Source organism: Galleria mellonella, unplaced genomic scaffold (genome assembly GCF_026898425.1).
Source record: "Galleria mellonella isolate WM207_F2 unplaced genomic scaffold, CSIRO_AGI_GalMel_v1 utg270, whole genome shotgun sequence".
Lineage (NCBI taxonomy): Eukaryota > Metazoa > Arthropoda > Insecta > Lepidoptera > Pyralidae > Galleria > Galleria mellonella.
In genome coordinates this window covers 4,577,767-4,604,760 of record NW_026442062.1, presented here as the reverse complement: position 1 = coordinate 4,604,760, position 26,994 = coordinate 4,577,767, and the positions used below count along the sequence as shown (strand labels likewise).

General features: G+C 31.9%; 1 protein-coding gene across 1 annotated transcript; it reads right to left on the bottom strand.

The window, feature by feature from the left end:
• Nucleotides 1–1,778: 1,778 nt before the first annotated feature.
• LOC113514265 (phosphoacetylglucosamine mutase) lies at nucleotides 1,779–21,080 on the bottom strand. The gene is made up of 12 exons (XM_026898303.3): nucleotides 20,822–21,080; nucleotides 16,615–16,685; nucleotides 15,413–15,545; nucleotides 13,326–13,421; nucleotides 12,484–12,635; nucleotides 10,640–10,842; nucleotides 9,854–9,978; nucleotides 8,981–9,140; nucleotides 8,188–8,342; nucleotides 7,016–7,205; nucleotides 6,089–6,259; nucleotides 1,779–5,686 (listed from the first exon to the last, which is right to left on the bottom strand). The coding sequence occupies exons 1-12, from the start codon at nucleotides 20,923–20,925 to the stop codon at nucleotides 5,600–5,602; spliced, it is 1,647 nt and encodes a 548-aa protein (XP_026754104.2). The 5' UTR covers nucleotides 20,926–21,080; the 3' UTR covers nucleotides 1,779–5,599.
• Nucleotides 21,081–26,994: the final 5,914 nt, after the last annotated feature.

The following is a 26,994-nucleotide window of genomic DNA, read 5'->3' as shown; positions in this document are numbered from 1 at the left end:
AAATAGTGCATCAACAGCTGCTTAAAATAACCTAACCAGGATCCTATAACATTTAACAGTGTAATATACCCTTAATTTAGTACAATCACATCACAAATATGTTTGTAATTATCAATTATCGACACACTAAATGCTTCATTAACAGTCTACACGGCGCAGAGCCTTAAGACAAAAATGCATAAATATTCATAATCTTGTAAATAGCTTTGCATAAACTCTTTTAATTTTTAAAGGCATAATTGTTATTAACAGCACCCTTTATATGATATTCTAGACAATATAATTTTATGCTGTTTCTCGCGTATTTTAATATTAAACATGGTACTCCAACATTCAAACTCCTTTATAAATCACAAAAATCATGGCCACAACACACACGGTCCTTTATTTTACAATCGTATCAGGGATTCTGCTAGTGAATTGATACATAGTATCTTTGTGACTTTATTAGGTACAATCGTTTTTTTTTTTTTTAATTTTTTCAAAAATTCAGTGACGCATTCTCGAGATTCTAAAGACATTGCATTGGCTCACTAAAATTGTTGCAACTGATGCTTGAAGTAATTCGAAACTAGCCTCCAAAAAACACTAACTTCCGCGTATAGATTTTTTTTTTAAATTTCGTTTTCAACTAAAATTATTCAGGTTTAATAAAAAAAAATGGCCAATCATTGATGCAAAAAGTATCGTGTGTATTATGGTTTTACTTACTAACGATATCAATGATCCATCAGTATTACAAACAATACTTATAAATATTTTGTTCATTAAAACATTGATGCGTACGTGCTAGAGGTATCATACGTTATCGAGATTTCAGCAAAATTATACCTACAATCTTATACGATATAATATTTATTCAGACATTGTGCAACAAAGATATGAAATGATAAATACAAAATAATTTTACTGCATCACAAATACTGTAGTGAAAATATTTATTTATATACAAAGCAATAGATAAAATGTGCATTATGGTATTCCAGCGTGGTATTCAAGCCATTACAACATAAAAGTATTTACTCGTACCCAAAAAAAAATTGAGCATAATTTTTATCGTTTTATTAAAAATATATATATATATTATTTATTTATTTATTTAAATTGTGATACATAGGTAACAATGGATGGTAAAACAAGATAAGTCCTCTATGATCAACCCCATATATCAAGAAGAAGTCACACGGGGCCAAATACGGTCACCGTAATGGAATTTTTACTCAAAAACTCACGGAACGATCTTGGCGCAAATTTTTTTCATTTGAAGTTCGTTTCTTAGAATTTCGTGGACCACGGTTTTGCCCAAATTAAGCTCTTCAGCCACCTGTCTGACCGTTAAACGACGGTCCCCATTAACACAAGTTCGAATTCTTTCCACGGTATAAGGTTCCTTCACAGCATCATCCCCAAATTTGCTAAAAAAAATTGCTATGGTGCTCAATATAGCAAAATGTTTAATAGAATTAAAATCTTCAAATATAACACCAACTGACATACAATTAAATTGTCCCACAATTTCCTATGTAGGTATACCCATTTTTTGGGATCATACTTTAAATGCTTTTGCTTCGGAGTTAAAACTATATAGCCTGATTATAATAATTATTATACAAGCATGTTATCGATTAATAAGCTACTGAATTCTGGTGCGGAACAGATATTGGCTATAATTTGATTTTAAATACAGTGTAACCTGCACAGTAACAATTTAACAATAAAAAACTGCCATTACGCAAGTCAAACATCTATATCCATGATTTTGTTCAAATTGTTAAGTAAAGTTATTATCGTAAATTTATGATTCATTTTTAAGTGAGCGTTCTTATAATCTTTGGTTTTAATTATGCAATGTTAGTTTTTTATCGTTTTACTTAATAAATTATATCAAAATCTGAGTAGAGTTTAAAATTGTTTGTCGCAGACTACTTTGTTAGCGATTCTTCGTTTTTATAAGGTCGTCACACATTATAATGTGGTGCAAGTTATATACGATGTCAAATTTCAATACTTGTTTTAAATTCGTGCAAAATTCGGAATGTTTGAAACACGAGTGATTGCTCACTTTGTTTTTTTTTTCTATTTATTGCATACAGTAATGAGATCTGAATAAAAAATAATCTAAAAGAAGTAATGCCTTAAACTTTACGACACTGACATAAGGTTTAGTTTAATCAAGCATCATATCAATTGTTTATTTTTAACCGCACCAGAATAGGGATAGAATAGATTCGTTTAATTGGACGATCATTTTCACTAAACAATCATACACAGTTTTAACCATTCTCGTAATTTTTAATTTGTCTTTTAATATACTAAGGTTAAATTTATTCTTAACTAATTACTAACAACTAAAAATGGTAGCATTACATGTAAAAAAATAAACACAAAATAATCACTCTTATCTCACTCTGCAAATTTTAAGCTCTGACAAGGATTGATTCACAAGAGATTGCATTTTATTATTAAGTAGAGGATCATGTTAAAATTTTAAAATCTATCCTGAAAAAGATGCTTTGTTAATTAGGAAGCCATTTTTAGAAAAAAAAAATGTTTATATTTCGAACCAATTATGGCTTATTACTATAAATTAAGGACATTAATTTGTGACTACATATTAAACAAAAATCCAACATCCAGTAACAAATAGACGAATTTATATATTTTTAAAGGACGATCTAAAAATGGATCCTTTATGCAAACACTGCGATTATATGATTATTAATTGAGAATTGTTCAGGATTTTATATTCGATTCGTGTTCCTCAAAAACAGTTATTTAATTTCACCAATGCTATTGCTAGATTTTAATCACTCGTTTGTTAGGGTAAGCGTTATCTACGAAATTCTATATCGCGGGTTTTTCTTGCCAGTGTGCAATGCTTCACTATGTGTTACAGAATTCAATACATACAAAATCAGTTGCAAAATTCCAATTATAAGCTAAATAAGTAAAATTTCTAAACAATATTGATACGTATGTATATTAAACACACACATTAATCATTTACAGTCTTCAAAATTTTTATCTTTTATCACAAATTAAACCGTCACAATACCACGAAAATTATGTCATTTACATACGAGAGGACACTTCTACATATCAACTGTACAAGGTACGTATCAATTATACAAAAGAAAATGCTAACGAACGTGTTAAACACGCATTAATAGGATTCCATATCTCTCTTTAAAGTTTTTAACTTGATTGGTCATACTTCTTTACATTATTCATTAATTTATATGTTTATATTTCAAAAAAGTAGTTGTCAATAAAAGCAGTGCCAGTGGAGTCGATTCTGTGGCACCATTATCTAAATTTGAAAATTTCAATTTGATATAAAAGCGAAACCTTTAAGGACCATTATGAACTAAATTTCTAATAGATTTAAGTCAAAATTATTATCATCTTATTTTTTGATGGATTGATTTTATATGATAATTTGAAATAAAGAATATTGTAATTTGGAAAATGTTTGGACTTTATAATTGTAATATAATGTAGACTTAAAACCATTTTAACATTTACATACCTCTGCATGTTATGTGCCTGTATATGTATGTAACTTCTTATTGTAGCATGTAGCAAGCGAATAATATATGATTTGAGTTGATGGTCCATAAAATAGTACTTTCGTGATAGTATCAAACTAAAAAATTAATTTTAGAGAAAGGCTCCTCAGAATCGACTGCAGTATGTTTGATAAGTAGTAGCAATGCTGACGGAATTTTGCACTGTTTTAGTAAAAACTACTGTTTCTGATATTTGTTTAGGGAACCCTAAAAAACTACGATACTTACGATAATATAAAGTAGTTATACTAAAATTATTGTTACTACCACTATGTCAGGCAGTGTGAAGGTACATTATAAAATTACACTATATTAAAATAAATTCGCATGCACAGTAAAATAAATGTATTGTAAAATAATATAATTAAAGTTTTGTGACTTTGTGATGATTATTGTTTATATATTCATTGTTTTATTAATGTTATAAATATTAAAATTAAATCACGCTTAAACGGTTGAACGATTTTGAAAAAAAATTTTATATAGAAAGACTATATCTGAGAATAAAACAAAAATTTTTCTGCTTGATGATAAAATTGAACGTTTGTAGATTCCAGCTAATCAAATACCATATCTGTTTAGTACAGTTAAGCAATACCTAAAATGTAACACCTCTGCTTACCCTAGCTGGGATTACAATCGCAAATATATATATTTTTTCTATTAATTAATATAAAAAATAATAAAAAGGATAAATATTTACGAAAGTAACAAAAAAGTATTAAAATATTTTTATTGATTATAATAAATAATATATTTTTGAAAATAAATCTGTACATTATAAGTGATTTTTACGTGAAATATAGAAAAAAAAGCAAAAAATTTTTACACTGGATTTAAATAATTATTTACTGAAATTCACATATTTGGACGTTAGATACATTGGTCATAGATGTGTTACTAAGATTTATTTAGGTAACAAATATGAAGTATATGTACTTACAATATGACTATACATTTTTACTAATTTGAAATTGGATTTTGACGTTAATATTTTTTACTAAATTATCTAATTAATATAATTACATTATATTATTTATATTAAAAATGAAATAATGAGACTAGTTAAACGTTGTACCGATTACACTTAATAAAGACAGAAATTATTTATTTTAACTTTTTAACCGCTGCAGTCCATTTTACTCTACAAATAATGTTTTGCCTATTCTGGCCCTATCATTTGTTTTTTTTTTTCAGTTTATAATGACAGAATATAGAGCTGTTTACAATTTTTTTTAAATTACCTAAAACCAAGTATAGTATAAACTCGTAGATTTATGTTTTAGGGGCAAAGGAACTGCAAACAACAAAGTAGTCAAAAGGTTAACAGAGTATCCCTTATTTTAAGTTAGTTAAAAGTCAGCTGTGTTTGGTTGATCTTTATTTGAAACCATGGCAGTGGGAAAGTCTTTGAATCGCCCCTCTCGTGTCGAATAATATAAGTATCAAGCTAAGCTTGGTATTTTTGTCTATTAGAATAGCAAAGACATTAATTAGATACATTTTTTTTTTTATAATTTTGTGAATGTCAAAAGACAACACACAATTTTCAACAAAACTTTTTTTTAACATCACAATTTGGTATCTTTAAATTTTATGATTTACAATTGTTCACGCATTACTGCGTTATGAACACGAACATAGAGACAAACAATGCAAGTACCTTCATTAAGAACTAAGTGTGTCACTACTGAACTACACGCTTTGATTGTCCAATAACTATTAACAACAAAACATTACTGCACTAACCTCTTTCGAAACGTAGTGCTGATTTTATTAATTCAATAAACATTTTTTCATATAATCATTTTTTGTTGAAATTCCGAATTGAAATTTCTAAATCTCCGGTCAACAAACCAAACCAACCCAAATGACCATGTTAGACACAAATATACAAATGTGAGCTTGTCTCCGACTGATCCATTAGGAATTACAGTCGTAAGCATTTTCTGGCTCTGTTGTGTCTAATTTGGGGCCAAAGATTGGCACGCATAACGATGGAGTAATGGTGACAATTGCGAAGTGAACATTTATGCAGGTAATTCCGGTCGGTTGCCCACTCCGCCGGCTAAATCGAACACCGCTTGCGACACTTCCACTGCCAGTTTGTCGGCCTCCTGAAAATAGAGTAACATCAAGTTGATTGACAGGCTGAATTAATTTTAAGCTTTATTCTTTTCGTCGCCTCTTACGACATCATAGGCGTAAAGAGTAACTTTCTTATATAATAAAATTATAGCTAGACGTTGTCTGTACATGGGTTTAAAAAAAATATATAGGAGAGGTCTTAATAAGACCAATAATAGAAGCTAAAATAAAATGTAAATTGAACTCTACTATGTTTTCGTCCTACACTATGTTTGCCTGTACGGTGTTGGCACTCAAGAAACTTTCTTTCCCGTCGGTTGTCGGTTCTTCGAGCTATATGATCAGCCAATTGCCACTTCAGCTTGCTTATCCTTCTAGAAATGGTCTATTTCACTGGTTTTCCTACTTTTTAATTTAAAATAAATACCTACCTGTTGAGTGTCAGATTCCGCGTAGACCCGTACAATGTCCTCGGTCCCCGATGGCCGAACGAACGCTCGTCCGTTCGCGTATTTGCCAACCAGCTCGTCGATCTTCAACTGCAGACCTTCTGGCGCCGTGCATTGGCGTTCCGCGTCCGTTGTTGATATGGCGTTGCGGTCCTGTAGATTAACTTACTAATAATACCCCTTTTTATGTTTTTACCTTTTTTATATTATATATTTACTAGTTATTACACAAGACCGGGATAAAATTTGTCGTTCTCTATCCCATAGCCTGTATACCAAATAACATAGTGATTGGTTATCTATTAAGGTCCCAAAAGGTAGCAAATGAACTCATTTTCACATTTATAATATTAATAAAAATTGTATTGTCTACAATCCAAATGTAAATTGAACCTTTTTCCACACTAAGCCTCTCGTTTGGGCTCATTTGTGCGTAGGAGATTGTATTGTCTATCTCAGTATAATACTTGTAAGTGTACATAAAAATTTAAAAGGTCTTCTTATTTTTTAGTCTCCTAATAGATCACAATATTGCAATCTGAATTGGGAGGTAGAATCTTAAAAAAAAAATACTATTCAAAAATGTTTTCTTAAATCCTATTAATATTATAAATACGAAAGGTTGTAAGGATGGATGGATGTTTCTTACTATTGCATGTAAAAACTACAGAAAGGATTAGCATAACATTTAGTACACAAATAGGTTACTTATTAACTTAACACACAGAATACTTTATGTATTGAATACATAGCTGAAACTAAGTTAGTTTAGTAAAGTTAGTTAGTAAAAAGATTTCTTTGTATTACATAGTTATTCTTTAGTATAAGGCGGACTTGATGCTAAAACAATTCTCTCCCAGTGTACCTAGTAGTTGTGGTAGTGTAAAAAATGAATGTCTAGTTTTATACCTGTACAGTGACTTTAAGCTGGCGACAGGGCAAGTCTGTATATGCAGCGAGCCACTGGCGAACATTTTCTCCGCGGGCACACAGAATCGTCTCAACCAGAAACAGATCCGAGATAGCATCGCCGACTGTCTCGTTTGTTATATCGATGATGTTCAATAGAAGTTCCGCTGCTTTCCTTTGCTCTGGCTCCCTGAATGGAAGATAAAAAAAATTTACTATTTCTTTATCCATTTTATTTTCAGGTCTTTCACAGCATAGATAGACAGAATTAAGTGTTCAAGACCTCTATCGATTTCATGCTTTATAACATATGAGAACCATACCCCTAAATAATATTAAACTGATATTGATCTTAATGAATAGTCAGAGGCATTTGTTAAATTACATTTCGTTGAGCATTTTAGAATTCAACTATCGGCAAAGTTATTACTGCCATTGGATTATTTATTTTGTTATCGACGTTTATCGCTGTAAATTTATTAAGAAATTTAAATTGATATAATTTCTGGCATCTACTATATACAGTGTTCTACTGGAGAAACTTGAATACAATGTACCTACTAGAGTGCCACGGCATCCTTGCAATCTATTTAAAAATGCAGCTTGCAGAACAAACTTGGGCCGCGAATCACCTATCGTCCGCATAACGCGTCTGTATAATGATATTGTAAAAACCAAGCCTGAACTTGATATTCACAACGATTGTCACTCTGTGTTCATGGCTAAATTAAAATGTTGATGTACCTCGCCATTGCATTTTATTTATTTATAATTTAAAATAATTAAATTACAATTTCCATTATTTATATTATGTTATTATTCATATTGTTAATATCTTTGCTTATTTAATGACATTTAATAATTTAATTATATTTTAATGTTTATTAAACACAAGGCATGCTGTGGTTATCTATAAATGTAAGAACAGTTAGATTTAATCTACCAGTGTATTGTATTGAAATGTTTAGCTGTATCTTATGTTGGTAAGCCTATAAATAAATAAATGAATAAACTCCAATGCGATCCTTAAGTAAAAGTAACAGTATAACAATGGTCGTCAACAGATTTTCATCTTCATTTATTAATTAATTGACAAAAAGTATACTGATTAATTTATTTACACAAATACTTGTACGAGCTTTCAGTTAATAATAGTCAATGAAAGTACTCACCCTTCGAGAGTGATTTTCCTGATTGTGTTCTTGGCATTTTGGCTGTAAAGAACTGTGCCGTGACCATTGGCTTCAAAATAAACACCGATGTCGTATGCAAGAGCCGCGTGGTGTAGATGCTTCACGCCTGTTTTGACACATGTCACTGGTACTTTCTGAGAAATAGAAATAAAAAAATAAATAAGTATCATTTTGTAATCCGCATATTATTGATCATCAATATACCTATATTATTTTAATAAACTACTTTACGGTGTAATACTTAATAAAAAAAATTCTCTTATTCATTATTACAGACTAACTTTTACCATTTCACAATGTGGTCTCAGCATGGGCCGCACCTTCCTTTAACGTACATGTCGTAAAAGACAACTGTGGGAACTTGATGGACAAGGAATGGACAGCAGCCAACCCACCTGCCAAACGTGGCAACTACTGGCAACACTTACACCACCCCCCCCTCCTGCCCCTAATGGGGGAGGCCTCTGTTCAACAGTGAACAGTTAACAACTGTTATGATAAACTTTTACGTCTTCGTCCGCGTGACCAGGATAAAACCTATGTCCCTCACACGTAGTACATGTATACCAAATTTCATGGCAATTGGTCAAGCCAAGAGCTTAAGGTGTTAAGAAATAAACAAATTCAAAATCCTTACATTTACCAACTCATGTTGATAAATCCTATGATTTACTGGTTAAACCTAATATTTGCTCATGTACGGACGTTTATAATGGCATATAAACACAAAAAAAACAAACATAAAATTGAATCAAAAGTCAAATATGCATACCAATTCCTCAGTAATGTATTTAGTGGAGGCACCATTTGCATACGCCGTCTGGACGAGTCCCAACTTGAGGTCTCGAGCTTCGCACGTATTCAGCAGCTCGGTGATATAGCTCGCGTACAGAGTCGCGATACGGTCGCCGTCTAATAGGTGCATATTTTCTCTGTAATAACATAATATTTAGATTAATATAAAACGAAGTCGTCGAATTTCTCACTTTACACATACAAGTTTCACCGTCATTTAGATATTTTTTACGAAAGGCCTGTAAGTACAAGTCGCACTCGTGCAAAGTTGAAATGGGTAGCTAGTATAATTTAACAACTATAAAAAATTTAAAGAAAAGCTGGAAATGGCAATACTGACATGATAGACATGATATCGTGATATTATAGCGGATATTTATCACATCTTTAGACTAGTAATAAACATTGATTCTGGAGGGAAAGAGATTATAAGTAATGGAATCTAACATTCCCATTGTTAGTAATATACTTTATCAGGTCGACCTCCACTCAGTTCTCTCTGGAAACGAGCGTGGTTAATTCTTGAATACGTCACGATGGGATAACTGACCTGCTTTCTTACTCACCTATCATTTCTCACTGGTGTCTAACCAGTGTATACCGATAGATAAGCAGGGTTGCCATACCATTGACCATTAAAAAAATACACATTGATTCTCAATCAATTCTCAGTGGAGTCAATTTTAATAAACTTGGCTCGTTTGTATATTGTGCCGTGCCCCCAAAATATTAATTGTCTGGTTTCCATAATACTTATTTTTTATTAGCGAATTTGTCGAATAGATTCTAAGAGATAACAAAGGAACCAACAAACTCACTTTCTCATTTATAATATTAGTAAGTATCATACTTGTCGTCCAGGAAATAGTAGATAAGGCGATCACCGTCGCCGTCGAGCGAGGCCACCCGTTGGAAAGGCACATGTTCGACTCCCACCGGCGGCTTCTGCGACACCTTCACAAAGTCCGCGCCGCACTGATACCACAAACATATTTTACATTTAATTTTTTTTTTGTGATTGAAACATTATTGCATGTATAAAATAAATTTAATATATGTTCTTTTACAGAATGTATAACAAAATTAATATAACCAGGATCTGACGTGGTCATTTATTGGCTGTCAAACATAATGAGGTCTGTACACGTGTATATAACGAGCAATGAACTCTAGAATACACCTCATTAAAGAGTGAAAAAAAAAACAAAAGAAAAAATATATTTCGAGAGAAAAGCTGGAAATGGCAATACTGTACAGAGTAACAGTATTAATATATTGTTTACATGATTAATAACATTACGAAATGTAGTTGCAATTCTCATTCACGCAATAATTTTTTAATGTAAACTATGACTAGTACAGTCAGCATCAAAAGTAGATTAACACACATCTAGATACACAAAATTGAATACGTGTACCAGGAAACTAAACATGACGATTTTTTCGGGCGATACAAAACATCAAAAATATCAGTTACAACCGTTTATAGTTTATACATTTTTTTTTTCTTAATTTTAATGCTTTTTTATTTTAAATAGTAAATCGTTTAATATCGATAATATTATAATTATAATATTAAATCCATACTTAATGAATTAATAATGTTTAACTTGAAATAAAAATAATTAACACTTACATTTAAGTTCAATTTGCCGCCATTGCCACCCAAATTGTACAAATTAAGGTCCAGTTCCCCATCTAAACTCTTTCTGATGATGTTCAGCTTCTTGCCGCCAACTCCGTTCGCGCCGTCCACGTATAGTGTCGTATTGTACTCTCCGAACACTGGCAGCTTTTGGCGAATATTCTTAAATGCACCGACTATCTTTTCATAATACCCTGGAAAACAATTAAATGCTGGCATAGGATCATTTTCAGAGACTTTTCGGTCAAAATAGAGTACTTCGGACAGCATTTCACAACATATGTACTTGAGTCTGTTATGGGTATGTACTAATATAGGACGAGCGTTAGAATAAACCCTAACGATTGTAAAAACAAATATGTATCAACGTCAATTAAAAATTTAATGAAAATATCGCCTTACATATAGACAATTAAAGATTGTGTCCTACAAAAATATACCCACTTTAAATCTAGCAAAACTTGTCATTTTGATATAAAAATTATTTTTTTTATGGGACCAATCTATAATCTAATAATATCCTTTCAGACAAAAAAAAATCTCATATCAATTTACAACTGATGGAATTATGATGTAACAAACACAAAAAAAATAGAACCAAATAGAAACCCCCTTCTTTTTAAAGTAGGTTGATATATAAGGGCTAATTGACATACAACCTCGCATAGGTACAATCTAACATCTACACAAGCCGTTATAAATTATTTTACACGTGCCATAACACGAAGAAAACAATTAAAATTTATTATTATTAATTCGTCTTGGTGGGTAACGTAGTTAGTCAAGTCACGTTCTAATATAGGTACTAACTTAACTATGGCGTATAATATTTATATAAAAATAGACACTCCATCATCTACATAAGACACATATAACCGTGCACGAGCGCCATTAATATTTTTGTAATTAATTATTCCTATAGCATAAGCAACTGTCTATTCCTATGCAAGTATTCTATCTATTCATAGCATTATTTAATCTGTACCATCATGAAAAAATAATGCATGTATTTTTTTATTTCGGTCTCTCATTTGCACTGATGTATTTCATATTTCCTGTAATCACTTCTTACAAAATCTAGCTGACGAAAAGCATAGAAATCACAACTATTCCATAACATATACATATATTAAACTTAATATTATAAGTGTGAAATTGTGTAAAGAAATTTATTTACTTAAATTTCAATGTACAATTATATAAGTAAGTGTATATATGGCGGACTTAACACCTAATGGCGTTCTTTTCAAAACAACTTAGAATTAAATAAGATTTAAATTACAATATTTGTATGTGTGTTACTCAACCACGCTTCAATGACTAGACGGATTTGAATGAAATTTGAAACACTGGTAGGTTACATCATAACCAAACATAATTATTCACATGGATAAAGCCACGGTAAACAATTAGTCATCATTATAATTAGTATGTAGTAGTCTACATACTAATAATAATATGGTAAATATATTTCACTTTCTTTTTTTAATATATTTCACACTCTCCCACACACATACATTCAAATTACACTCTACACACAGGGAGCACATTATTTCACAATTTTCATTATTGCCAATTGTTATAATTAGATAAACTAACTTTATGTAAAATCAATATTCTATATGTAGCACTAAAAATTTAGCTGAACTAACATTATACTATGTAATGAGGGTTGAGCGCTGTTGTCTGAGATACAGGTTTTATAACCTAGTTCAGACACAGATGTTTAAACTGATTCCAAATGTACAAATGAATTCGTATCTACTTTTACTGTAATTTCCAGTGCTGAGTTTGTTAAAATCATGGTTATGCAATAAAATTATTATTATATTTACCTTCCTCAGTGGGCGTGCCATACTTGTTGTCATTGCGACACCTCACACAGAAGTGCAACATTGGTGTGGTCACAATGCCCAACTCCTTGGGCGTTCCCTTCAGCGCTATAACACCATTAGATGCCGCCGCCGCCAATCGGGGACTTGTATACCTAAAATGCAAGCAAAATTTTATTCAATTACATATTGAAGTTTTATCATTATATGTTATATTATTTTCTATTGTATATATATAAGCCGTGTGGTCCTGGCATAGAATAGGCCATCGCTTCCCTTTCCGTGAGTGTCGCAAGAGGAGCAAGGTGTTGCCCATTCCTCGCCCTCCCTTAGTCGGCGCTATTATAATACCTAAGGAAGGGGTAGCCTATTCTATGCTGGGATCACACGGCCAACAACACAATGTTAACCAGAAATTTAAATTAGCAGATAATATTTTTTTGTGCCCAATCTACAATGAAATGAAATTTCAAATTTTTGAACTCAATTTCATGTTTTTGTTCACACCAAAACCGGCCCAGTAAATCTAGTTGACGTTAAATTTTTCATAAATCCTGCAATAAAAGTCTAAATTAACGATAGTTTTAAAATTTTTGTTTTGGTATGTAACGTTTAATTTTATGGTAGGCATTCAGACTAGGCACAGGATAGGGCTTAAAGATAAAATCCCTTAAAAATAAAATAAAAGTTAAATATTTTAAGAGACACAAAAAGTATGTAAATCTGTTGTTCGCGTCTATAGGTGACGGGTACCATTTGTTACAGGGGGGGGGGGTCATTGGTTTGTTTGCCATTCTAAATATTAAAGAACAACATCATAATATCAGTTTTCTAAAGTTACATACCTTGTGTCCATTCCAATGAAGACACTAGCCTTCAGAGACATATCAGCTTTGACCTCCCTGATCACCTGCTCAGTGGTTGATTCCAAGTCATTGTCACTACGATTGAGAAATTAAAAAAAAATAATATAATAATCATATAGTAGATGCTAATGGATACCACAGACGTGAACAATGATGTCTTTAAAGAAGATACATATAAAACTCAACTAAAATATATTAATGGGACATAATTCTATTCGCAATTGAATGTATAGAATTGTCCAGAACAAATATAAACATATTATACGTCAGTTAGACCATTACTTTTACGACTTAGGTATTGAGAACGTTCAAATGGACTCTTAAAATAGCACCCCACTATTATAACCCTATTGACATACATATCAGAATATTTATCTCGTCGTATTATTGGTTTAAATCCTTAGATTTAGTTTAAACATATTTTTACATGACATGACAAAATATAAAATAAAACTAAAGAACTGTGTCACGTAACTCGCTATCAGCGTTCACTGTCCCAATGAAAAAAAAAAAAAAAACAGTGCCAGTTTAAACCGCTATTAGATTATAAAAAAAGTTTACATCGATAATAAAATATCATTATTTATATATCTATATCAAATTTCATAATGATCGGTTAAGCCGTTAAGATACTAAGAGTTGTCATACAAACGATTTTGTTAAGTTAAAAAAAAAGAAACAATTTTGTAAAAACAACATCCCACACACGCTTAGTCATTTTCTATATACGAGTATGGCACTCGCAAGTGTATAAGATGAACTAAATACCAACTTATGAATTTCTCAATTAACATCAATATTTTACGACACGGTTTTATTTCATCGGCATAATTAATACAGTTTACATAACATCATACAACATACCTACATTTAACTAGGTAAGTCAAAACTGACAGATCTTTATTTGTGGTAATTTTCGTGATGACACTCGGCTTTATGAACATGTGCCTTACGCAATGCCATGAATTCCATTTTATGCAAAAAAAATACGCCGAAGATTATCACGTGTCACATTTAGGACTCTAAAAAGTACCATAATTACGTTTTAAGAGGGTTCATACCGAATATTGACAGAATGTTGTAGATATGGCAATATCTACAATATTCTGTCAATTTTCGATATTTATTTAGTATGCACTGTGTCTTTTCCTAAGAACAGGGAGTTTGTCTTTTCTAATCTTGACACTTGTTGACTTTATTGAAATCCTGATAAAGTAAAAATTATATAAAAAAAAACAAATAATCTACTTTTGAATACTTAAAAAACGCTAAGATAAGAATAAAATCATATAATAAGTTGCACTTAAATCTACCATTAAAAATTTTCAACTACTTTATTATTTTCCAAACATTTATAATCGTCCTCCAAAATTTTAGTAACATTTAATTAATAGAAACGTTTATTGGCATTAATAAAGTGCCTTTTATATAAATATTTAGACACACTAAAACATATTTTTGTAAAGTTATCAGGAAGCCTAAGAAGCAGACCTTACGCTGGTAAGAATAGGATGTGCTGTGCACCTTGCTACCGAGTTTACTCGTAATAGGCTTCACGCGCTGAGTGTAATCTTAACGGAAGAGACACATTTACATCGTAAAGCCAATGCATAGGATCTATAAAATAATAAAACAAGATAGAGGGAAGTACAAAAGATCTCGATGGGTCGACAGCGTCAGTAAGCTGACCTCAAAGGTGAATTAAAGATAAGATACGTCGGTCGCATTGCTTTGCCGTTCGATGTTCTTCGGCTTCGATTCCGGCACAATGTTTGTAACATTTGTATTAATGAGTATGTCTGTGTGTATTGCGTGGGTATTTTCTATGTATAAAATGTATAACTGTGAATACATTAAAAAAAATATATCTACCAGTTGTTATCTATCACTTGTCTAATATACACAGTACAAGCTTTTCTTAGTTTGGGAATATATGGTATCGTGTAATATATCCGGTCATTCGGTGACATTTTTTTTTTATTGTGACTTTTATAACGAGGTTTTTAAGGCCTCTGAATATGAACGCTCTTAGTACACATTGATAAATGCAAGCCATAACGTAATACCTGACATTTGCAAGTCTCGTAGCGATCTCCTCCCAGCTCTGCTCCAACATCTCACCATCGGGGTCGACAAGCTTCACACCATTGTCCGGTTCCAGGTTGTGCGATGCAGTGATCATTATGCCAATTGTGCGACCTATAGGTAAAGTAGGCAGAATTGCAGCTGTTGTAGTTATGTATATTGGTTTTACTGACCTTTTAAATTTAGGGATGACCGACTAGCTTAGGGCTCAATGGGAGGCCTTTCATGAGCGCGGATCATGGTTGTATTGCAAGCAGAAGTACAAAGTTATCCAATAAGTTTATCTCTCCAGCATTTCGAGTACACCAACATCATCATAACACATTAACATTCCATATGTGGAAACAGCACTCTAGACAATATACAAACGAATCTATTGACAGAAACGTTATCACAAGCGAGTGCATAAGATAAAATAAGATAGCACTGTGCGCTGTCTTGTTCTTTTTCATGTGAGCGTTGATCGAAACGATTCTATCAATCGATTCGTTTGTACCTTGTATAAAGGAGTAGAGTTCTCCTCAGAAATACATATCAAACAAAGATCAGGATAGATGTCCTGAGTATCACTAATAGTGGGCAAACAATTTAATTTTTTTTTTTTTGAACTTTCATCTCTTTAATTAGTAACAGGACTAATCACTTAACGATTACGCTTCATATCCAAGGAATCACATAAAAGTATCAACAAACCTATTGGTAGAGACCAATGTAATGATAGAATGCGGTCGTTGGCATCATGCCAATATAATACAAACGCACACATAGGTAGAGGTAGTCGACGGAAGTACGTCAATTTATATGAAAAGTAAGCGTGTCAATAACTACTTGCCTTGAAGTTTCAAAGGCTATTTTTTGACAGCAAACCCTCCCTCACACTAAACTCTATTAAAAATATCACCAGTAAAGTCATTATGTCATCCTAACTTCTGCAGACATACCATATATGCATATATATACATTTATATATATATATATACATATATATAAAATTTTAACCCGAGTCAATAGTCCTATATTGAACTAATATTTACGATGCCGAATAATATCAAAAGAATAAAATTAAGTACTATTTCATACAAATTATATATTCTGATCACATAAAATTTCTCAAAATAAAGAAGGAAGGAAGGATAAGGTCTGATAACTAGTTATTATTATAATAATCTAAATAGGTACTTACCATTCTTTACACGCGATCGAATTACCGCAAGCAGACCCATGCGGTAAACTACATGTTCCAGTAAATTTGCTCTGAAAATAACAAAATGTATTCATTGTTAAAATAATGTATAATTCATGTTCAAAGAATGCGTATAATAAACAATATTTCGTATATGAGGATAAACGGAATCATTTATGATCTTGCTCCGCAAAGAAAAAAAAACAACTGCAACCGTAGGAAAACTAATATGAAATCAAACCATTATGAAACTGTATTAATTTCAAAAAGATTTATTGAAGTATGAGAATTCAGAATTGACGAAATTATATTTACACACCCAAACAAAATACAGATGTATTGAGATTTTTAAGGGTCATTTTTAAACTTAAAAACTGGGGCAAGCTTGAGTCAATACTCGTGCGCCAGGTTTCGTGTGTCCCTATTTAAATTATCCACTATCAAGATTTCATATTAGATTACGGACTAGCTTTATTCTTTTACGATTTTGCCAGTACCCACTTTAAATTTGAATTCAGAATAAGATATATAAATAATAGATTATCTATCTATATATGTATATACTGAATTATATTCAAATTCATTAAGCTGTTTTTGCGTAATTAGGAACTAAAATATCTAAACATTTTCGCAAACTTTCACATAATTTATAAATACCAAAGTAGTATTAAAATGAAAGGATAGATATTATACTCAATTTTGATCATCTAAATCTTTCAATCCTATTCTTGGCAAACTTTACAATAGACTGAAATAGACCGCCACAAATCAGGCCATGTCAATTGACTTAAAATATAGTCCATGTTACCTCCTGTCCTGACAGATGTGAATGAACTCTCTATTCCATACACATGGCAAATAGACAGTATACCTACGGTTATGCTTGGGCTTGCGCCCACAATAACGTTTTGCAATTCGTTTGTTCGCAAAGAATGTTTGATTTCGTTATAGATATTATAGCCCATTGGAAATACCTAGTATTTTTTTAGTTCTTACTAATACCTAGTTTTTTTTTTCTGTACATTAGGATAGGATAGATTTCTTGTAACTTAAAAAAGAACTCGAAATAATACTTATTTATTTAACGTAGGCTAGTTAATATCTTAGGCAGTAAGTAGGCTAATTAATATTCCAGTTAGTAAGTAGGCTAACTAATATCCTAGTAAATTGGCTAATAAATATCCTAGTAAGTAAGTAGGCTAATGAAGGCAAATTTTTCGCGTTTTTTAAGTGTCTTAGAATGGCATACAAGCTGACAGTTCACATGTCCATCATGTGGACCATTAAATGGTAATCACAATGCGTCAAGTATTAAACCTACTCCCTTCACTTTCCTAGTAAGGTAATGAGACTTAGGTAATAAAAGGTAAATAAAAGTTCAAGAAAGATTTTAATTTACAAACAAACAAACTATCAATAACTACATAAACACTTAAATATGTAATTTACCTACAAAAACCAACTCACGGACCTATTTTACCTTAACTAAGTGCATATTTCTATAACAAGTTTCATTCACAAGTGTAAAACTTGATCAAAACAAAAGCACTTACGTAAAAAAATTCTTTATGATTAAGTAGGTATCTACTGTATATTGTATTACCAAATCACTGATTAGCTAATCTATACATGTAATAAGTACAACTAGACCATGTCTAGGGATTTTTATGAAATTTGAAGTGATAATAACTTACTACCTGTGTCACTTTATGTGCATAGTATTTTTCACTGGCAAAAAAATATGACATTCCTATGGAAAAATATAAGAAACATATAATTGAACAATAAACAAAAACATGTCTGAGAACACATATGCAACTTTTAAGAGATCAGGTGCTTCCTAAAAATAATAATCTTAACTATGCCAATAATAAAGTCTAATAATCTACAATTGTGTTATGAATAAATGTATTATCAGTAATATTAACGTGTTTGTGGAACAAACAGTAAAGGAAATGATCCCAAAGTAGCTGGCCATCTGCCAATATCTATATTTTAGTACCTGAAAGATCAAAGATGTTTTTATGACACATTTATGCGGTTAGAATGTTGGGTTCATAAATGTCTTTTCTAATTTTATAGGTCAAAATACTGGGTTATTTATCATTTTGTGGATATAAATGGATTATTTTGCTAATAGAATGCAAACTCTTCATTGTGATAATTAAGGAATGGAATATTTTATTGCAAGATAGGGGTTTAGCTACTTTAACTACTATGTGGTAAATGCAAAAATATAATCATTTCTGAAACATTCAAAGACATTTTTTTATAAATGTATGTTTACAAAAGTATGTCTTTATGTGTGATGAGGACAATAGAAATAATAATTTGTTTGACGAAAAGTAACCAAATAAGAAACACAATATCCCACCCAAGAGCTATTCTAATCAATTTCACCAGCCTTTTCAGTCTAATAAAATGTTTATTTTCCTTAATGGTGTACAATACTTTTCAAATTATTTTTTATTATTTCTTAGATTGGATATAGATTGAGTACTGTTGTTAGCATTATAGTAGCAGTTAAGTAGTCCATAAAAAAAAATTGTTATTTAATTTTTATATATATTATGTCATTAGTTAAATATTTTAAAAATAATAATAAAAGCAACAATTAAGTATTACAGCTGTAATTGTTTACAATTACACTTATTATCCTTATTGCTACATCAAATTTATTTTATACTAGCAGCCTGTCTCGGCGTCGCACGTGTGGACATTTTTACATTTTAAAAAGTGGCCATTAAGGCTGCACACGCGACAGAAGCTTAAAAATGGAGTAACTTTTCCCGTTTTCCTAACATTTCCCTTCACTTCTCTGTCCCTATTGATGGTAGCATGATGAAAAGTATACTATAACCTGCCCAGAAGTATTAAGAATAATTGTACTGATTTCATTTTTGGTATCAATCCATCACTAATCATCCCCTGATAGTTTTTTGTATATTTATAATGAATATCTCTACAGATTTATTATAAGTATAGATTAACTCAATATTAAATAGTAAAGTTAATTTATCTTTTCTTTATTAATAATATCACTTTATTTAAATTACATAGCTTATAATATTATAGTGACAATAGGAAGTAGCTCTCTTGATGGAAAAAATCTGAGACAATTACTACTGTACAAGGTCACTAAGTAACAGCTTTAATAATAAGAATTTGTCTGATATTAATCAAACACTGATGGGAATACAAAGAAAGAGGTAATATAACATAAGTTCAAGTTAATTTAATGTAGTGATATACTTTTTAATAATATATCTTTTTTATTACACCAAATTCCATAAGATTATAGAAGAAACAGTATGCCAAGAGCCTCTATTTGTAAAGATAAAGACCTATCCATCTTATTTAATATACTTTCATAACTTTATAGTACTTAATATAGAATAATATTACAATTTAAAAAAAAAAATGCTAAATATACTATAAGCACATTATTAATCTAGAGTCAAATGCATCTAATATTTCATTTGAATCTTTTTAGCAGTTTAAAGTGTGTTAACATCCTAATATTTTTAGAAACACTAAGACAAATTTTAGTCCTATTAATACCTACTTATATTATTCAATAACCAATCAATAGATAATAATATTTTCATTTCCAAGTACACAGAGTAATTAGATAATGTAATCAAGCAAATAAAACAGCTTTTATCTATAATATTGGTATGACTAAGAAAAAGTATGTTCTGTATTATCTATTAAGAACATTTAGCAAGTAATAATAATAATATCACAAACAGTTTATCATATGAGACCTCATAATTTACTCGTGATAATTAATCTGTCCACATTCTAAAATTAAAACAAGGTCTTTTCATAATCATTTTACATGTGCAGGCATTCTTGTTACCTTATAAGGATGATGAAAAATAGTTTGTACATGGACAAATGATTATCGTTACATTTGTTGTATGTATATTATATTATTTATATAACTTATACAAGAGTCATTGACCATGCTTACGACTGCTATGACTCGCTTCCGTTACGAACGGTTGTTTGTATCATTTTATATGACTCATAAAATAGGAGTTTCCTCTATATAAGTACATAGATTGCAGATTGTTTTAACAGCTGCATACGTGACAATCTCTTACGAAAAAAGCCTACATTTCGTTGTCCATATAATTGGGATATGACCTAGATAATTAAATACAAATAAAATTAAATATAAGTAATCATAAAAACAACTTACTTTGTACGGAATCCGGCTGTCCCGTATTGTATGAACACATCACTCGTTTTTGGGTGCATTTCTCTTGCGAACGCGTACACTACACGTAGGCTACTTGGCGGCATTGTGATTGCGGAAATTTATATATAAGGCCGCGTAATACTCAGGTACAATCACTTTGATCAACAACTGAGATTTCTACATTCCCGCTCCGATAACAGTTTCAGTTCAACTCAGTCAATTCAATCAATGACAGTTTATGTTATGGATGACGATTGGACGAGTATATAGTAGGTACGACGTCATTTCAGTGCATTGTCATTATAAAATGCCAATTAGGTATAATCCAAATTATTTAAAAATATTATTATGGGATAACTGTACTACTCGTAGAAACGATATTTGAATTGCAATTGACGAGACAGTATAATCGCATAGTAACTCTTTAAATTTGTAGATTTATATTAATCTGACAGCTGTCAGCCTTCTACGATGTTTAAGATTGTTGACATTTGTCAGCAGCTAACACTGTCATGCTGTTTCAACTAGGAAATTATTTCATTTCTGCTATTTGACACTAGATGGCATTAATTCAATATCAAATTAAAATTATAGTTTAGACATTCATTAATAGATGACACTTGCAGTTAAAATTAATAATTATCTATTTACTCTGGTAAGAGACACATGAAGAATGACCTCTTGCATGAAGTGTAGTATAAAGCTAAATATTTCTTGTCACCTTCATGATCTAAAAAAAAAATTGGGAACACACTACCAAATATGAGTTGTATAAAAATTGCCTACGTTACTGACTCGAGTACTAAAAGTTGTATGATTTGTATAAAAATCGAGGTTTCTAAAACTATCCACCAAAGACATAATAGTAAATATTAAAGAAATCGTTCATCATGGGTGGCAGTAGTCACTTAGCATCGCCTGATGCTAAGTGACTACTGCCACCTATACATGATCACTTACAACACCAAAGCATATATATATATATATATATATATATATATATATATATATATATATATATATATATACATTCCTCTACATTTCTTTTTTATAAAAAGTAATGTAGTTTTATATAAGAGCATATTCCATTTTAAAAGCCCAGCAGCCGTATGTCGTATGTCGCCATGGCGTTTAGAGCAGGCCATATACTCTAAAACTGACCATTATTTGAAGTCTAAAGGGTAGAGGTCTGGGCTAGATGAGGGCTAGTCTTCAGCTACAGTCCGAAACGTTGGTTTCAAGTCAGGCTTGGGTAGTTCGTGCCTTGTGGCCAGGTGCAGAGTCCTGCTGGAAAATTCACGATATATTTTTAAAAAGTGTATTGCCGAGAGGTGTGAAACTTCCTACTGGGGATTCGACGAATTCTAGCTTTAACAGCATTAAGAACCTTTGTAGTTGTACGCGGCCGCCCCGATCTTTTCTAATCTATTTGTTGATAGTACGATATACGAACATACGGCTGACATCAAGCTTTTGAAGTGTCTGGAATATGAACGGCATATGATCCATAGCCACTTTGTGCAAAGCGATCACTGCAATCCTATTTTCTTTACACCCCATTTCATATTGTAATTTGATAATGAACACGAAAAAATATGTAAAATGGCGCAAAATCGAAAGAAGTTTTTAAAATAATTAACGTGTTCCAAATTCAAAGTAATTAAAAAAATAAGTAAAAGAAAAGTTTTTATGTAACAGTATTTATGGCCAGACTAGTTATCTTTTTAGGAGCATAAGTACTATGATAGTATTACTTATATTACACTATAATTTCTTTCAACATAATTTAATGAAAATTCAAACAAACAAATAAATTGACCCGACGACTATATAATTCGTTTAATGTTGATAGCATAAATAAAAAATCACTTATTTGATCAAAAGTTTCGATTTTTGCTTATTTCAATTAAAGTTGTTTCTGAAATAATTTCAACAAAATGTGGTTATATTTTCATGAAATTTTATTAAAACAGATTAGAAATACTTTGTGCAATTATTGTGCTATATTTCAGCCCATGCGTTTAACTACTGTCAAAGAAAGTCTTTTGCCAGAATGAGACTGTTAAAAATTTATCTACATGGATTTTTTTTTAACAGTAAAAGTAGAATGATAACCCCACCTGCGCTATCAGTGTAGATGAGAATGAAAGCAAGTCAAGTAATCTATCATGATGAATTCCACAAGAATTTGTCACGATGGTGTTCAGAGGAAACCGCGTAAAGTTTGACATGATAACCCTACTTAACCCTATCAGGTCGAACTTTACGCGGTCTAGCGTGTATATAGCTAGAAATAGGGCTGTTAGATCCCATTACTATACCTATACCTATGCCTACCTACCTACCTACTATGTCTATATACCTGCTATACTCTGTACGGATTGTATCTTTGCCCCAAGTAGGTGCTCCCATAGCCGTTGTATAGCTTAAAGGATAACATAATAAGTGCCACATATTTGCACCAATCACCTAGTCCACAAGTAAGGCTACCCTATGACATGAGAAATCAGCCAACAAACATCTGAGAACACATCCCAGAACACCCAGACCTAAGCAAGAGCAATTAAATATGGCAGTTTAATTGCTGGGCATACGTACTTAATACCGTAGGCATCTTCTTCAGATTGACATGAAATATCTACACATCAATAACGTGGGTTAGCATAGCACTTTCCAATAGGTGGGCGATGAGCTTGTTTGCAATTTTAAGTAGTATAAATATTACTGCTTATTATATAAATATTAACATTATGTGTGCCTGCACCATGTTAATAACTCCACGTTAAATTACCTCTTTTAGTAAACCGATGCGCACGCGTCTCGCATAGCATGCATAATGAAGTGGCTGGCAGCGTGAATTAATTGGCGTTTGGCAGACTGCCATTGGACTGGTCATTACAATTGGCTGCTAAACATTATATCTACTACTGTTGTTACTGTAAAACTAATTATTGTCTAAAAAAATAATCTATCTATATAAAATAATCTATATTATGGAATGTAATGATTATTTGAATGATTCTGAACTTTGTTTGTCAAAAGTTTAACGTAATATTATTAGGTATATTTAAACTATTTACCAGAGGGAGACTTTTTACAAAAGTCGTTTGCTTGGGCACCTCTGTCCCATTCGTGTTTCAACCGCGAAGCAGTTGTGTTTGCATGACTGTGTTTCGGTTTGAAGGGTGGGGATATGGCGTGAATTTACGAATAACAGAGGCATAACACCCGAGTCCTCAATAATAGCAATGAATGGGGAGTATCATAGGCGAAACAGTATATTGTGTCCATGGTATTGCTCATGTCTATAGGCAACAATTACCACTTTCCATCAGGTGGGCCATCATCTTGTTTGCCATTCTAAGTTGTATAAAAAAAACTAATTTTATCTTAAAACAAATTCCATTCAATCATATATATCATAAATTCTTTCCATCCAAAAATAGTTTAGTACATGCAATGATAATTAAATTCACCTTATGGTTCCGACACCCCCTCCCTCCTCAGGTCACCCCTTCCTTTCCCGTGGGTGTCATAAGAGGTGACTAAAGGATCTTAATGGTAGAGGGATGGGCAGCAGTGTCCCTCCTAAAATATCACTAAAATCCCAACTGCTATTGCCAACGCGCCCGCCAAGCGTGGCAACTACTGGCAAAACTTCTCTTATGGGGAAGGCTTATGTTCAGCAGTGACAGTTTATGGCTAATATGATAATGAAGATGAATGTTAATTAAAATAAATAAGAAAAATATCTACTTAGATAATTTTAAATGAGGTATTCAAAATCATTTTGTCTGTTGCTACCAAATAATGTTCTCGCAAACTAAATAGTACATCCAATTTGCGCATATTTAATCTAGAATGTTGGAGGAGAGGCAAATCCACCAAAGTTTTTCAGTTTCTATATTTTTTGGTATTTGCATTATACTTTGATAAATACTAGAAAATATGGCCCTAATTGTAATCCTTGTGGAACCTCCACGAAAACTAGAATTGCTGAATATTGTTTCCAAATTAGAAAATTAAAGAATCAGCTTCAGAAGTAGACATACTTATACTATCACCAATAGGCCGCCCTTTCCATCCCCGTGGGTGTCGTAAGAGTCGACTAAGGGCGGACGAGGGATGGGCAGCACCATCCCTCTTAAAACATCTCTAAAGCCTAACTGCGGTTGCCAACCCGCCTGCCAAGCATAGCAGTTACTGCCAAAACTCCCCTTATGGGGAACGCTTATGTTCAGCAGTGGACACTTAATAGTTGAAATAATAATAATAATTAAACCAGATACCTATCTAATTATTTAAGGTTCACAAAAGATGTAGTTAATCAATTAAAGATGACTGCGACACATGTGTCTTTATTTAACAAAATTAAAGCAGATGAGGGCTAATATTAGTGTGTTTGGTCGGTGGTCACGGAGCGTTGCCATAGAAACCATTAAAGCCCGTTTAGACGATTCAGCGTTGGTAATTAATCGTGCAAGTTATAATGAGAGCGGTCCCTAAATAAACCGCCGTTACCAGGGTCAGCTTGAGTTGCAAGGAGATTTAAATAGGTACTTTAGTTACAGATAATAAAACAAGAAAGTCTTTTTTAAAGTGTCTGAATTGAAAATTATTCCTAGTTTTAGGGTTCCACGCCGAAATATAACGAAGACAATCCATCTGACGCGTATTATGACGATATTGCTTGTAAGCATTTTTGAGTACCTTAATGTTATGGATATATTTAGTACACACAGCTTGCCATGCCCCTGAACGTGTCATAAGGTAAGTATATAACTACATATATTTAACATCACAGCTTACAGTCTTGCTTTGAGTGAGACCTCTACATATGAACTTCACCACAAAGTATACTGTGCCACTTGCATTTAACGACTTTTTGCAATGCTTTTGAGATCCTTACCTCATCTTGCGAGGAGTCGCCCCGTACTACGTTTTGTGAGGCCCGTGAGTCGCACTAAGAAATGGCTATTAGGTTTTACTCTTAATTCTCATAGAAACAGAAGAAACAGATTCTGTACCATCGAAATCGTAAGTAATAACTATTTATTTAGTTATTTATTATATAATTAATGCAACGCTGCTACCTATACAAATAAAAATGAATCGCTAAATATGTATGTTGTTATGCTCAAACCACGAGAACGGTTGAACAAATTCGGCATTATTTTATCTAATAGTTGTTAAAGTCTATGGAAGGTCTTATGAAGAGAAAAATTGGAATAATTGACCAGGAAAACATAAATACTTGTTTTTCCCCCACGCAAACCGTTTCTAGTTGCCAATTCAAATATTTCAATCAAATATTGACATGCAATAACTTTTGACAAACCTCTTCTGTCGGGTGAGCCAGTATAAAATAAACAAGTATTTAATAATAATAAATAACACCTATTTATATTTACCTTGTTTAGTTGTTATTGATCTCAAATAGATTTTGGCAGCCCTATGTATGACAAGATCATTCACGGCCGAGTGACTACCTCAACTAATTAGCTATTAGCGTGATACATAAACGTCGCACGCATTAATTAGTGTTTCAACATTGCTACCGAGTCCACTGGCATAAATACGAGTACCTATAGTTAGATAGTCGACTAAATCAATTAATCTAATTATATTGATGCATTGTAGTAGATCCTTATTTTAATTAATTACTTCGATTTGATTGAAGGTTGTTGCTGTTCTATCAGCCATTAACTGTCCACTGCTGAACATAGCCTCCCCCATAATGGGGGTTGTGCCAGTAGTTGCCACGCTTAGCAGACGGGTTGACAACCGCAGTTTGGCTTTTGGTGATGTTTTAAGAGGGACGCTGCTGCCTATCTATCCACCATAAACTTAATCCTTAGTGGCTTCTTACAACATTCACGGCAAAGAAATAGGTGGCCTCTTCTATACCGGGACCTATACAGCGAATTTATTAGGTAAACTATATTACTTGTCTAGACAGATTAGTTGTATAATATCTAAATATTCTGTTCATAAGGTTACCAAAAGAAAAATACTTAGTAGTATTTTACATAATTGGTATTCTTATAGTAGTAAAAAAAGATATTTTTTTTAATAGTAGATAACGAGTGAAACTTAAAAGTCCAATGTTTACCTTATATATAAATAATAGGTATCTAAAAATGTTTTTTTCAGTTTTTTTATTACATCAGCCG

Bases quoted from the DNA above. Each gene is read 5' to 3' on its own strand.
- LOC113514265 (XM_026898303.3), bottom strand. From the start codon at position 20,925: ATGCCGCCAAGTAGCCTACGTGTAGTGTACGCGTTCGCAAGAGAAATG. The intron at 12,636-13,325 runs GTATGTAACTTT...CTTGCATTTTAG, and splicing joins TTCATTGGAATGGACACAAG to GTATACAAGTCCCCGATTGG. The intron at 6,260-7,015 runs GTATAAAACTAG...GTTAATCTACAG, and splicing joins AGCTTAAAGTCACTGTACAG to GACCGCAACGCCATATCAAC.